Source organism: Erpetoichthys calabaricus, chromosome 7 (genome assembly GCF_900747795.2).
Source record: "Erpetoichthys calabaricus chromosome 7, fErpCal1.3, whole genome shotgun sequence".
Classification (NCBI taxonomy): Eukaryota; Metazoa; Chordata; class Cladistia; order Polypteriformes; family Polypteridae; genus Erpetoichthys; species Erpetoichthys calabaricus.
In genome coordinates, this window is record NC_041400.2 from 193,729,788 (window position 1) to 193,745,795 (window position 16,008).

Genomic DNA, 16,008 nt, shown 5'->3' on the forward strand with positions numbered 1-16,008 from the left:
CAGGTCATTTGTACCGTGTTTCCCCGCAAATAAGACAGGGTCTTATAATAATTTTTCCTTCAAGAGACGCGCTAGGGCTTATTCTTAGTGGATGTCTTGTTTTTCCATGAACAAAAATCTACATTTCTATTATAAAAAAAAATCTTGGAAGGCTTGGAAGGAGATGAGACGTGATTTTCTCGGAGACCCCTTAACGACCCGCAAGACAAAAGGACAGCTGCTGCACGGGCTTTTAAATGATCGACACGCAGCACAACAGCAGTAAGACAGCGGCTGATTCGACCGCGTCTCCTTAGCATGCGTTCAGCCCCCCCTTCACAACGCGAGTGGCAGAGACGCGAAGTGGCCGGCGCACAGCCTGCCCCGGGGGGTGGGCGAGTGAAGCGAGCCGGGGGCACAACCCCCTAGTATTCTGGAACAGAAATCTACATTTATTCAAATACAGTCATGCCATCATCTTCTGGAACATCATCATAACTCCCTAAACCCCGAATTCCATTTTGAATTTCTTGCGACTCCATTTCCTTTAGAACAATTGGCCCCAATCTCTCATGTCTAGCAATTGAGCTTTCCTTAAATGAGCACCTCTTGTCCAAGTAGCCTGCTCGTAGTGCGTTCGGATATCCAACTTCTTCTCTTTGCAGAAAGCAGTAAGATTTTTGCCATGAAACTCCTCCACAATTCCTTTCTTGTACTCGACAGAATAGCTCTTTCTTTTTGCACTCATCTTGTCGTGGGGGTCAAAATACCGGTATTATTTCCTATTCATCTGCGTACATACGATAGCGGTAGGCGTTTAGCGCTCATCCAAAGTCGCCTGTGCGGGATCGTAACTAGGGCTGATTTTCAGAGTAGGGCTTATATTACGAGCATCCTGAAAAATCATGCTAAGGCTTATTTTCGGGGAAACACGGTAGTTCCTGGTCATTTTTGTAAGCTCCTACTTCTACACCAATGAGCTGTGAACCCAAACCCCAGTCTCACTGAGATGTTGAACCAGCTGAGTGTAGAGAAGGCTGCAGGGATATGTGGTCTCCTGGGTGAACTTCTCCAGGCTGGTGGTCAGGCTGTCCTTCTGGCATTGCAAGCAATCTTAGATAGATAGATAGATAGATACTTTATTAATCCTAAGGGGCAAGTTAAATCTTTGCTTTCATTTGGGAGATGGGCATCAACTGACGGGTCACAGCTGCTTTGGTTGCAGGAGGGGAACGTACACAATACTAGGAAGCAGATGGCTGATCAGTGTATGTGATCTTTACTGGGGCATGTTTCTTCCAACTTGATGGGGTCCCAAATGGTGAAATGTTTTGTGATAGATAGATAGGCAATATATACTAATTAGATACAGTTGTGCTTGAAAGTTTGTGAACCCTTTAGAATTTTCTATATCCATCTATCCATTTTCCAACCCGCTGAATCCAAACACAGGGTCACGGGGGAATTTTCTATATTTCTGCATAAATATGACCTAAAACATCATCAGATTTTCACTCAAGTCCTAAAAGTAGATAAAGTTAAACCAGTTAAACAAATGATTTGTGAGTCGCAAAAGTATGTGAACCAACCAAATATGTAATATTCGATCATTTTCCTCAAATAAATGACCAAGTATAATATTTTTGTCTCATTTGTTTAACTGGTTTCTCTTTATCTACTTTTAGGACTTGAGTGAAAATCTGATGATGTTTTAGGTCATATTTATGCAGAAATATAGAAAATTGTGAATTTCCCCTTGGGATTAATAAAGTATCTATCTATCTATCTATCTATCTATCTATCTATCTATCTATCTATCTATCTATCTATCTATCTATCTATCTATCTAAAATTCTTAAGGGTTCACAAACTTTCAAGCACAACTGTAGATAGGCATGGAAGTTGCTATATAATAAATAGACATGAAAGGCACTATATAATAGATAGGAAAGGCACTATGTACTAATTAGATAGAAGGCACTATATGAAAGACATGAAAGGTACTATATAATAGATAGATAGATAGATAGATAGATAGATAGATAGATAGATAGATAGATAGATAGATAGATAGATAGATAGGCGCTATATACTAATTAGATAGATAGACATGGAAGTTGCTATATAATAGATAGACATGAAAGGCACTATATAATAGATAGAAAAGACACTATATACTAATTGGATAGATAGATAGGTGGATAGATAAATAGATAGATAGATAGGAAAGGCACTATAAGATAGATAGATAGATAGATAGGAAAGGCACTATATACTAATTAGATAGAAGGCACTATATGAAAGACATGAAAGGTACTATATAATAGATAGACAGATAGGAAAGGCACTGTATAATAGATAGATAGATAGATAGATAGATAGATAGATAGATAGATAGATAGATAGATAGATAGATAGATAGATAGATAGATAGATATGAAAGGCACTATATGATAGATAGATAGATACTTTATTAATCCCAAGGGGAAATTCACATCTTTGCTTCCATTTGGGAGACGGGCTTCATCCCAACTGACTGGAAAACGAAACTTGTCGTCCCAGTCTGGAAAGGGAAGGCTGATCGCTTGAATTGTGGCAACTATGGGGGGATAAGACTGCTGTCGGTGCTTTGTAAGGTCCTTGCTAGGGTTGTCCTCAATAGGATCCGTGATCACTTTCTCACCTGCCAGCGACCGTAGCCATCTGGTTTTACACCTAACAAGTCGACCATCGGCCACATCCTGGCACTGTGGGTTCTCCTGGAGCGCAAACGCAATATCGGCAGAGTTTCTTTGCAGCCTTTTGTAAAGCGTTTGACTCAAATAACATGGGGACACCGATTGATACGTGTTAAAGGTTGGGGTTGGTTTTGCACAAATGTTAGAAAGTTTTTCTTCACCCAGAAAACCACAGACATGTAAAATAAATTACCAAAATGCAATGTTGTGAAAAGTATTTTCCCCCCTACCCCAATATCCTCTGTTTTTTGCTTATTTTAGAAAATGAATGGCTGCAGATCTTTAGTCAAAATGCAATCAAAGAGAAAAGGAATCTCAGTGAGTTTTTAAATCATTTCTCTGTTATCAAAGGAACAAAGTTACTCTTGTCACGGGATCCCCCTCGAGGTTGCTGGATGCCATGGCCGGCCTGTCAACTGGTACTGTGAGTGCTGTGCAGAGTGGAGGCAGGACCTCTGCATGTTTCCCAGTTGATTCTGGGGTCCGTCAGGGGTGTGTTCTGCTCCTACTCTCTTCAGTACTGGCATGGACTGTGTGGTGGGCAGGGTGGTGGGATTCAGCTGCTGGGAGGCATCTGTTGGCGAAGAAAGATTCACTGATCTTGACTGTGTTGATGATGCTGTGATCCTCATGGAGTCAAAGGCGGCTTTGATTTGGGGTCTCAAGAGACTGAATGAGGAGTCTGAATGTCTGGGCTTGTGAGGGTCCCGATAAAAAACAAGATCCAGGCCTTTAATGAGCAATAACGGGCATCAGCTGTGTGTTGACCTCGTCGGTAGGTTTACTTACCATTCACGTCTCTGGTGACTCTTCCTATGTAGTCAGTAGATGGACTGGGAGAGCATGGGGTGTCATGAGGTCATAAAGGGGTGTGTGGCGCGCCTGACATCAGCAAAAGGATGAAGGTCCAAGTCTTTACAGTCCTGGTGCTCCCTGTTTGTGAGTCATGGATACTATCAGTGACCTGAGATGAAGACTGGACTGTTGCATACAATGTGAGAGCGTACAGATGCAGTTTGACTCAGAAAGGCGTTTATTTCTGAACCACCAATCCTGCCAGACACTCACCCTCTAACCTCAAACACTTTACTGCCAACAAGAACACACTGTCGTAAAATGTACATATTGCAAACATAACATGGACTCCTTCATGTGTGTCTCTTCAGAGGGTCCTTGGGCACCACTGGTGTGACTTTGTGTTGCTCATGGATTCCCGAATGAGGCACATGACCTGCATTGTGAGGGAGTGTCAGTTACAGCACTACGGCCATGAGGCGGGATTCCCTGAGGGTGATCCAGCTCACAGGGCCCTCATTCTTGAGGGCCCCAGAGGCTGGACCAAGCCAAGGGGATGCCCATTAACACCTCGTTGAGGCAGATAGATGAGTGGGGCGGGACCACAGGTCTGCCTGGAGGGGTTGCCAACCAGGCTGTTTCGTCACGTTGTACCAGTGCAGGCTCCCCAACCTGACCTGACCTTCCAGATACTAAAGAACTTCTGCATATCCACCTTTGAAAGTCACCAGACAGGAAGTTTGACCGCCTGGCTAGGAAACCACAAGGTTCTGCAGAAAGCGGTACATATCACTGGGTGTGCACCGTCTAACTTCCATGATGTCTACACCAAGCGAAATAGGACGAGAATGAAGAAAATGATCAGAGATACCAGCCAATCCCAGCCAGCCATACCAAGGCACTGCAGATGATGCCTTTGGTGTTCAGCCAGCCGGGATGGGCACATGTCGCTCCTCTCTTCAGATCACTACATTGGCTCCATGTTAAGTTCACCTACAGAGTAGTCAGTGGGTATGGAGACTCTCATGAGGTCCCCTGCTCTTTCTTGCCCACTCAGGTCTGCTGTTGAATGGCGTCTGGGGATGCCACCTCTGCGGGGTATGAAATCCCAATCCAGACTTTTGTCATGTGCAGCCCCTATCTGGGGTTCATATGTATGTTTTATGTCTTTTGTTCACTTTTGATTATTTTGCTCATTTTCATTATGTACAGTGCATCCGGAAAGTATTCCCAGCGCATCACTTTTTCCACATTTTGTTATGTTACAGCCTTATTCCAAAATGGATTAAATTCATTTTTTTCCTCAGAATTCTACACACAACACCCCATAATGACAACGTGAATAAAGTTTACTTGAGATTTTTGCAAATTTATTAAAAATAAAAAAACTGAGAAATCCCATGTCTATAAGTATTCACAGCCTTTGCTCAATACTTTGTCGATGCCCCTTTGGCAGCAATTCCAGCCTCAAGTCTTGTTGAATATGATGCCACAAGCTTGGCACACCTATCCTTGGCCAGTTTCGCCCATTCCTCTTTGCAGCACCTCTCAAGCTCCATCAGGCTGGATGGGAAGCGTCGGTGCACAGCCATTTTAAGATCTCTCCAGAGATGTTCAATCGGATTCAAGTCTGGGCTCTGGCTGGGCCACTCAAGGACATTCACAGAGTTGTCCTGAAGCCACTCCTTTGATATCTTGGCTGTGTGCTTAGGGTCGTTGTCCTGCTGAAAGATGAACCGTCGCCCCAGTCTGAGGTCAAGAGCGCTCTGGAGCAGGTTTTCATCCAGGATGTCTCTGTACATTGCTGCTATCATCTTTCCCTTTATCCTGACTAGTCTCCCAGTCCCTGCCACTGAAAAACATCCCCACAGCATGATGCTGCCACCACCATGCTTCACTGTAGGGCTGGTATTGGCCTGGTGATGAGCGGTGCCAGGTTTCCCCCAAATGTGACACCTGGCATTCACACCAAAGAGTTCAATCTTTGTCTGATCAGACCAGAGAATTTTTTTTCTCAAGGTCTGAGAGTCCTTCAGGTGCCTTTTGGCAAACTCCAGGCGGGCTGCCATGTGCCTTTTACTAAGGAGTGTCTTCCGTCTGGCCACTCTACCATACAGGCCTGATTGGTGGATTGCTGCAGAGATGGTTGTCCTTCTGGAAGGTTCTCCTCTCTCCACAGAGGACCTCTGGAGCTCTGACAGAGTGACCATGGAGTTCTTGGTCACCTCCCTGACTAAGGCCCTTCTCCCCTGATCGCTCAGTTTAGATGGCCAGCCAGCTCTAGGAAGAGTCCTGGTGGTTTCGAACTTCTTCCACTTACGGATGATGAAGACCACTGTGCTCATTGGGACCTTCAAAGCAGCAGAAATTTTTCTGCAACCTTCCCCAGATTTGTGCCTCGAGACAATCCTGTCTCGGAGGTCTACAGACAATTCCTTTGACTTCATGCTTGGTTTGTGCTCTGACATGAACTGTCAACTGTGGGACCTTCTATAGACAGGTGTGTGCCTTTCCAAATCATGTCCAATCAACTGAATTTACCACAGGTGGACTCCAATGAAGCTGCAGAAACATCTCAAGAATGATCAGGGGAAACAGGATGCACCTGAGCTCAATTTGGAGCTTCATGGCAAAGACTGTGAATACTTATGGACATGTGCTTTCTCAATTTTTTTATTTTTAATAAATTTGTAAAAACCTCAAGTAAACTTTTTTCACGTTGTCATTATGGGGTGTTATGTGTAGAATTCTGAGGAAAAAAATGAATTTAATTCATTTTGGAATAAGGCTGTAACATAACAAAATGTGGAAAAAGTGATGCGCTGTGAATACTTTCCGGATGCACTTTAGAAAGCAGTGCAGTGAAAGCTTGGTGGTCAGTTCGGAGTGTAAATGCATGGCCATACAGATACATGTGCTACTGTTCTCAAGCCCACATACATGCCAGTGCTTCTCGCTCACTGACTGAGTATTTCTGTTCACCTGGGCTAAGAGCTGTAGTAGCAGTTGCCACAGGTTTCTCAGTCCCCTCCTGAATCTGAGACAGTACAGCCCCAACAGCAGCTCCAGATACATCACAAGTGACTAAGGTGGTACTATTGAGGTCAAAGTGTGCCAGCACAGGCGGTGAAACAAGCTGAGCCTTTAGTAACTGAAACGCCTCTGTGCAGGCTGAAGTCCATGCCCAGGGAACATCTTTCTTCAAAAGTTGACGTAAGGGTGCAGTAATGGAGGAGTATTGCAGCAGAAAACGTAGATAGAATGCAGTCATACCCAAAAATGAAGCAACCAGCAACCTGTGCTACTGATGTGGGCTGTGGAATTCTCTGAATTGCCTCCGTGTTAGACTGGAGTGGGGTTAAACCATCTGCAGATAGTCGGAAACCCACAAATTCAACTGAAGGTGCAGAAAACACACATTTATCGCTGTTAAGAGTGAGATTATGCCTGGCCAGTGCTGAAAACATCATGGGTAGAGGTTGTGGGACCATGAACAACTATATCATCAAGATAAATGACAACCCCTGGAATCCCTGCCAAAATGGTTGACATTATCTTCTGAAAGCAGCTCGGGCCTGAACTGAGTCCAAATGGCAATCTAGTACTGTATATCAGAAAACCCCAATGTGAGTGACAAATGCAGTCAGGTCTCGACTGCTGGGGTGGAGTGGCACCTGCAGTTATCCTTGACGGAGATCAAACTTTGTAAAGAAACGAGATCCATAAAATTGTGTAGTTAGCTCCTCTGATGTTGGCAGAGGGTATTTGTCAGGAATGACAGCCTTGTTTACTGCCCGTAGATCGACACGGATTCGTAGTTCCCCTGACTGTTTTTTTGCAACAATCAAATTGGAAGTCCATGGGGCAGCATTAATAGGTTCTATAATTCCAGCCTCTAGGAGGCGTTGCAGCTCAGCAGATACCCCATCACGGAAAGCCAGTGGCGGACAGTTGAACAACACCTTGAACTCTTTGTCATGTCCCTCAAAACTTTCCTGAATTATCCTGCTGAAGGAGGCCGCAGCCATCAGGGGATACCACTGCCAAGGAGAAGTGTACGTGGTCTGCAACAGTCTTTAGGTAGGTGGTAGGTGTCAAAGTAACATCCAACATGATTGCCAGGACCCAAGGTTTCCCAACAGAACATTGTCCAGAGTATCACACGCTTCCGTTTGCTTGCTTTCTTCCCATAATGCATCATACTGCCATCGATTCCCCAGGTAAATGACACACAAACACCCGACCATCCTCATGATCTTAAAGGAAATGTGATTCATCAGACCAGGTCAACTTTCTCCATTGCTCCATGGTCTTGTTTTGATGCTCATGTGCCCATTGTAAGTACTTGTGGCAGTGGGCGGCGTCATTATGGGCACTTTGACCAGACTATGACTACACAGCAAGCTGCAGTGCTCTGTGTGTTCTCACACCTCTCTCTCATGGCCAGCATTACATTTTTCAGCATTTTTCATTTTGCTATGTAGATCTTCTGTGGGATCAGACCAGACAGGCGACCCTTCACTCCCCACTCGTTTAAATGAGCCTTTGTGCACCCATGACACTATCGCTGGTTCACCGGTTGTCCATCTTTAAACCATTTTTTGGTAGGTGCTAACCACGGCATACTAGGAACTCCACACAAACCTGCCGTTTTGTAGATGCTCTGACCCAGTCATCCAGCCATCACAATTTGGCCCTTGTCAAAGTCACTCGGATTCTTACGCTTGGCCATTTTTCCTTTTTCCAAAACATCACATCAAGAACTGACTGTTCATTTGCTGTCTACTATATGGCACCCCTAGGCAGGTGCCACTGGAATGAAATAATCGATGTTATTCATTTCACCTGGCAGTGCTTTTAATGTTGTGGCCGATTAGTGCCAGTACCATACACCACCACCACAAGTCAACAGTTCTCCACACTTTTGTGACCATCTTATTTGGGCCGGCTGTACAGCTTTCCTGAGCACATGTAGAAATCTGGAGTGTCTGCAGCCACAGTAGTCGATTGTCAGCCTAAAGAGTAAATTGTCTTTTTGCATGACCTTTTTGGGGGGTGGGGGTCAGTCATTTATACAGTACCACAGGAGCAATTTTCATGTCAAGGGCCCAAGGGAGTAGGATCCTTTCTGGCAATAACTGCATTTGAACCGGCAACCTTCCAGATTCCATCGTCGATCTTTAGCCACAGAGCCACCAATGTTTGCACCGAAGAAGGGTAGTGAGCGGTAATCTGCTTTTCATGGGCTGAAGGAGCTCCAAGGGCCAAAATCCATGGAAGTCTTTCTGCGCAAAATGCAGATAGTGCTTTACCATGGTGGAGTGTTCACAAATTGAGATCGATTGAGAAGTTAAAAAATGATTGGATTAAGATTTAAGCACAAAGAAGGAGCAGGACAAATCCACTGCCAACGACAACGTTACGTACATCGGTAGCCTGATTCTGATGAACCAAATAGCATTTTGGGCCCTGGTACGCCGTCAACTCATAAAACACGAATGTTGAACTCCGGGCCTCTGAGAAACATCATAGCGAATATTCAAAAAAGTGTCAAAAGTAAGAAATTACACATAAACTGAGGTGAAACATAAAAGATCAAAACTGGGGGAGCAAGAATTCAGTCACAAAATCCCAGAACCTGATAGAAAAATTGTAGTCAATATTAAAAAAAGAGATAGTCCAAAAGGAAGAAACTTCACTAAACTGAGCCAAAACATAAAAGGCCAAAACAGGAAGAGTGAGAGTCGTAGTCAATATATGACAAAAGAGAGAGTCAAAATGAAGAAATGACATGGAAACGAATCAAAATATGTAAAAGGTCAGAACTGAAAGAATGAGAATCGAGAAAGAGAGCCCAGAATGTGAGTCAAAAACTTTCAATATATAGAGACAGCCAAAACATGAAAGATGAAAACGAGTGAAAATCGTGTAACAGCATCAAAACAGAACATGAGACAAAAATGTAGACTGTCAAACAAAGAAACTACACTAAAAGATCAAAACCAAAAGAACGAGAATTGAGTAAGGGAACACAGAACGTAAGACAAAAATCGTATTTAATATCCATCCATCCATTATCCAACCTGCTATATGCTAACTACAGGGTCACGGGGGTCTGCTGGAGCCAATCCCAGCCAACACAGGGTGCAAGGCAGGAAACAAACCCCGGGCACGGCGCCAGCCCACTGCAGGGCGCGCACACACCTACACACACACTAGGGACAATGTAGGATCGCCAATCCACCTAACCTGCATGTCTTTGGACTGAGGGAGGAAACCCACGCAGACACGGGGAGAACATGCAAACTCCACGCAGGGAGAACCCGGGAAGTGAACCTCAGGTCTCCTTACTGCGAGGCAGCAGCGATACCACTGCACCACCGTGCCGCCCCCATATTTAATATTTGAGGAAAAAAAAAGATGGACAAAATGTAGAATATCAAACGATGGAGAGTGAGAATGGAAGTAATAAAGCTCAGAATGTGAGAGAAAAATTAAGGTCAATATTTAAAAAAAAAATTTCAAAAGTAGGAAATTACACATAAACTGAGCCAAAACATAAAAGGCCAAAACTGGAAGAGTGAGAATCGCAGTAAAATCATAGTCAAAACTTGAAAAAAGAGAAACAATATGGAGAAAATACACGGAAACTGAGCCAAAAATGGGAGAATGAGAATCGAGTAACAGAGCACAGGATGTGAGCCAAAAACTCTCACTATTTATAAAAAAGAAAGAGACAATGAAAATCGAGTAGCAAACCCCAGACCTTAAGACAAAAATCATATTCAAAATTTGAGGAAAGGGAGAGTCAAAAAGGAAAAAATTTCACAGAAACTGAGCCAAAATGTAAGAAAAGGCCAAAGCCAGGAGAGCAAGAACTGAGTACAAGAGCCCAGAACTCAAGACAGAAATTGTAAAGGGAGCAAAATGTAAAAAAGATCAAAAAATGGAGAGCAACAATCGAGTAACGAGCCCAGAACATGAGAGAAAAATTATACTCAATATTTAAAAGAGAGAGGGGCAGTCAAAAGAAAGAAATGACACTCAACTGAGCCAAAACGTAAAAAGTCAAAACCAGGAGAATGAGAATCCTAGTAAGATTGTAGTCAATATTTGAAAGAAGAGAGATGAAAAAATTACACTGAAACCGAGTCAAAATGTAAAAGGTCAAAACATAAAGAATGAAAATTGAGTAACGAAGCCCAGAATATGAGCTAAAAATGGTCAATATTTGAAATGAAGATACTGAGAAAGCATAAAGAAATTGAAACAATGTGAGTGAGTAACAAAGCACAGAACACGAGACCAAAATGGTAGTCAATATTCTAAGCAATAGAGAGTCAAACAAAGAAATTTACATGTTGAAAAGGCAATATATTATTTATGTCTTGTAGCCCTTTAATTAGTTGTCGTCCACCTTGATTTATTAGTTATTGTGATTGGTCTGTGCGGAGTTGGAACTTGGCCAATCACAGGGCTTCACTTTGAACATTATAGATTAGTTTGGTGGCGTCTGAGCAGTAGAGTACGAGCTTCATTTAAATGTGAAAGTTTGCGTAATTAATTATAAAGTAAGTGGAATTTAATTGTTTGTCCTTAAAGTATATTGTTTATGTGTTTAAATTTGTAATTTGGATGTATATATATATTTTAGTACAGTTTCTAAATATAGACGTTTGAGGAAGCTAAAGTATAGCTGAACAGACGCTGTTTGGAGTTTCACACATGTTGGTTATTATAGAATTACAGTATTATCGTTTCCTCATGTATAATATGTATATATGTTAAGAATAATTACTTATTTAATTTGAGTAAATGCTTTATGGTTTAACGTTCTAGTAATTTCCGATATTGATGTTATCTTGAGTGTAGTACGCCATCTACTGGACAAATAAAGTACCTGTTAATGACTAATGTTAACATTGACAAACTGAAGAGAAAGAAACTGGGATAGCTCATTTATGTTTATTATTTTATTTAGATCATATCTTCACATTTGTATAAGTTTAGAAGAAATTAATAAATAGAATTGGGACATCTTCATCCATCCCTGACCGGATGTGTGCAGTGGTTGTAATTTAAACCCGAACCAACTTAATTCTTCACTACGTAAACTAAACCAAAACATAAAATATTATAATCGTGGTAAACGAGAATTGAGTAACAAACCCCAGAATGTGAGATAAAAATTATAGTCGATATTCAAAATAAGAGGGAGTGAAAACGAAGAAGTGACACTTCAAATGAGCCAAGACACAAAAGAATTGAGTAACAGAGACCGGAGTGTGAGCCAAAAATGTGAGAGTCAAAATGAAGAAATTACACAGAAAGTCAGCCAAAACATAAAAGATCAAAACTGGGAGAATGAGAATCGTGTAACAGAGTCAAAAACATGAGACAAAAATCACATTCAATATTTGAAAAAAAAGAGACAGCCAAAACATAAAAGGTCAAAATAAAGAAATTACACGTAAACTGAGCCAACATGGAAAAGGTTAAAACCAGGAGGAGGAGAATCAAGTAACAGAGCCCCCCTCCCCCCAAAAAAATTATTAATAATTCTTTTTCAACTTTTATTGCCCCCCCTTGTCTCATTCAGTGTTCATGGATAGCTCATGAGCGCCCCCTGCTGTCCACATGGACTCTTTCCAGTCGATGTCTACGTGTGCTAGAAATATTTCTGATGCAGAACGAATGGCCCACATTCTTCATATTCTCTCTTATGAATCCAGAAAGGCTGAAATTCTTGCAGGGAAGCCAAGACTGAGCCACCAATCCATGACGCGCTACTACGGTCAGGCAAAGCTACAACCCCTGGGGTGCCATCCAGGGCCATCATTGCCAGCTCGTGTTCAAAGCGCTCCGGGAACCCTTGAAACATGGTAGAGCCGCCACAGATGACAAAATTCTTCATCAGCTCCTTTCTGATGTTCACCTCACATCGGCAGAAACTTCTCAACGCCATCATGTGCAACGCCAGCTCCTCGGATCCCATCATTTTCGGGTTGAACATCGCTTCAGGGCATTGAAATCTTTCTGAGCCGAGAGTTATCAGCTGTCCATCCGGGAGTTTATACTCCATCTGATACTTACTTGGGGTTTTCATTTCATGCTCTGCGTTCAACGAGATGTAGCAATATTTTTGTTTAATGTCTTCCAAGACGTCCTGCAAGGCAGCGTTGGACCCCCGATTTGACTGCTTCAGCAAATTTAGCAAATATTCATTTAGGTCCTGGCCTGCATAGTTAGCCCTAACAATATTGCTGGGCATGTAGTGGCCATCGTAAATTGGCACAGAATGAGATACACCATAGCCACTGTCCACTACCACCCCTGTTGTGGTACCACAGGAGAATAAAGATAAAACAGGTTGGTAGGCAATGCACATGGCAGGGATGCAGAAATCTTCAAACATCATTTCTGCGCACCTCTCTCTGTTTTTCACAGGACTCATCGGGGGATCTGACACCAAGACTGCATGTTCTTCAACTGAAATGGTCAACTTCTGTTTGAAGACGTAATTCAGGAGATCTTTTAAGGACTCCCAGTCGGTGACAATGCCATGATTTAATGGACGTGTCTTCTCCAGGAATGTCTGTCTTCCTACAAAACTGCCAATCTTCCTTCGTTCCAACTGGGTAGATTTCCAATGGTGTTTGCCAGCCAAGCAGGGGATCACACATGAAGGTCTTTTCTCTTTTGAAAATCCAGCTTTCAGGTAGCCTGTTCCCAAATCTAGAACGACGGTTTCCTTATCGGAGACAAACGACACGTCGACTCTGTTACTCATTGTCTTATCGTGCATGTTTTGAAAAGGCAATGGATAGTTCGGGTCTGAACTGGCTACTGAAACAGTTACTGAGGACTCGGGGGTCTCTGTGCGATTTTCCTGCCTGGCCATTCCAAAAAACTTGCAGAGGTTCCAGAGCATCTTACAGAGTCTCTGCCGAAGCCTTCTGCAAAAAGTATTTCTTGGCCGATTGTTTGTGGTTACATTTTCGTCTTCATACGTCTGGGGATGCAGCACAGTTCGTTTACGATAAACGTAATCCCCTGTTTTCATTTCCACATTCTTCGCTTGACTTTCAGGTCTACTGGAAGTGGATCCAGTAAATGTCTCAGTGTCTTCGCTGATATTTTGACTTTTGCTTGCTACGTGTTTGGTAACCTCGGCGAGACTATGACGCCTTCTATGCATCACACCGAGTTCTTCCTCTGTTCCATGCATAGGGAAGTATGAAGTACCTGTAGGAAAGTCACTGGTGGGCATCTCACTCGCTTCGGATGAAATCTTGATAATTTCCTCAGTTGCAATTCCTACCAGTGAACTTTGACGACCCTTGAATGGTGTCCTCATAAATCCCATGGAACATTCTGGTGTCTTTGTCTCTGTTTCCTCTGGTACAGAAGTTGGTATAGGATGGGTTTGCTTTTCGAGGTCTTTACAGAGTTCTGTATCTGGAATATTGTAATACTTAGATGTGGTAATTTCTAATCCTTGTTGTGATTTTGTTTGCTTTTCCTGACCAATGGAAGATGTTCCAAGAGATTCCACTATCTTCTCATTTTCTTCTTCTTCTTCTGCCTCTTCTGTTTTTCCCGTCATAGAATGAGGCCTTTTTGCAGGACTTTTATCAGGCATCTCCGAGTGCTCCAATATTGTCTGCTCTTTCTGTTCATCTAATTTGATTTGCTCTACGGATTTTTCACAAGGAATTGTCTTGTAACAGTCAACCACTTCCCTTTCGGTTTCTTTGTCTAATTGCTTTGTTGTAGAAGGGTCTCCCTTTGAATGAAATCCAGTGGGCTCCTCACACAGCTCAGGCCCTTCTGTCACTACATTTTCTGATATTGTGAGCATTGATGGATCATGGACAGTAACTTCAGTGATCTCTGTGGGAAGACCTTGGAAAAAAGTGTCATGTTCAAATTCAGTCTCTTCCACTTCATTCTCACATTGTATCCTTTGTTGAAGACTTTTGAATGGAACTCCTGTGGTCATGTCCTCCTGGTGTTTGATCTCTCCTTGAAGATCTTGGAAAGGAACTTCCGAGGTCATGTCATTGTTTTCAGGTATTATCTTTTCTGTTTCCTCTTTACATTTTATTAACTCTTCAGGACATTGGAAAGAAACTCCATTGGTCATCTCAGGACTTTTAAATATAGCCTTTTCAACTTCTTCCTCATTGTTTGTCTTTTTTAGAAAACCCTCCGAAAGTAATCCAGGAATCATCTCATAATGCTCAGAGGTGGTCTTTTCCATGTCTTCTTGGTATTTGTTATCTCTTGGAAGACCCTGCAAAAGAACTTCAGTGGTTATTTCCTGGTCATCAGACGCTGCAGTTTTGATATCTTCATGTTTTATCTCTTTTGAAAGACTCTGGAAAGGAACTTCAGGGGTCATCTCTCCATTTTCTTGCTCTTCCTCATGTTTAATCATTTTTGGAAGACATTCATAAGAAACATCAGCAGGAATCTCTCCTTCATCAGATAACATCATTTCTGTCTGCTCTTCAGATTTCATTACTTTTGTAGGGTTTTGAAAAGTAACTCCAGTGGTCATCTCATGATGTTCAGGGGTAGCCTCTTCGATGTTATCCTCAAGCTTTACACTTTTGAGAAGATAAGGAGGTTCCATAGGCATCCCCATTTCCTCAGTGGTCATCTCATGATGTTCTGGAGTGGCCTCTTCGATGTTGTCCTCAGGCTTTACACTTTTGAGAAGATAAGGAGGTTCCATAGGCATCCCCATTTCCTCAGTGGTCATCTCATGATGTTCAGGGGTAGACTCTTCGATGTTGTCCTCAAGCTTTATACTTTTGAGAAGATAAGGAGGTTCCATAGGCATCCCCATTTCCTCAGTGGTCATCTCACGATGTTCTGGAGTGGCCTCTTCGATGTTGTCCTCAGGCTTTACACTTTTGAGAAGATAAGGAGGTTCCATAGGCATCCCCATTTCCTCAGTGGTCATCTCATGATGTTCTGGAGTGGCCTCTTCGATGTTGTCCTCAGGCTTTACACTTTTGAGAAGATAAGGAGGTTCCATAGGCATCCCCATTTCCTCAGTGGTCATCTCATGATGTTCAGGGGTAGACTCTTCGATGTTGTCCTCAAGCTTTATACTTTTGAGAAGATAAGGAGATTCCATAGGCATCCCCATTTCCTCAGTGGTCATCTCACGATGTTCTGGAGTGGCCTCTTCGATGTTGTCCTCAGGCTTTACACTTTTGAGAAGATAAGGAGGTTCCATAGGCATCCCCATTTCCTCAGTGGTCATCTCATGATGTTCTGGAGTGGCCTCTTCGATGTTGTCCTCAGGCTTTACACTTTTGAGAAGATAAGGAGGTTCCATAGGCATCCCCATTTCCTCAGTGGTCATCTCATAATGTTCAGGGGTAGACTCTTCAATGTTGTCCTCAAGCTTTATACTTTTGAGAAGATAAGGAGATTCCATAGGCATCCCCATTTCCTCAGTGGTCATCTCACGATGTTCTGG

At 42.7% G+C, this 16,008-nt stretch overlaps 1 protein-coding gene across 1 annotated transcript; it reads right to left on the minus strand.

Moving 5' to 3' along the window:
- Positions 1 to 12,107: 12,107 nt before the first annotated feature.
- On the minus strand, positions 12,108 to 15,161 carry LOC127528809 (uncharacterized). Its single transcript, XM_051929902.1, has one exon. It carries the CDS (start codon positions 15,154 to 15,156, stop codon positions 12,181 to 12,183), a length of 2,976 nt encoding a protein of 991 aa, XP_051785862.1. The 5' UTR covers positions 15,157 to 15,161; the 3' UTR covers positions 12,108 to 12,180.
- Positions 15,162 to 16,008: the final 847 nt, after the last annotated feature.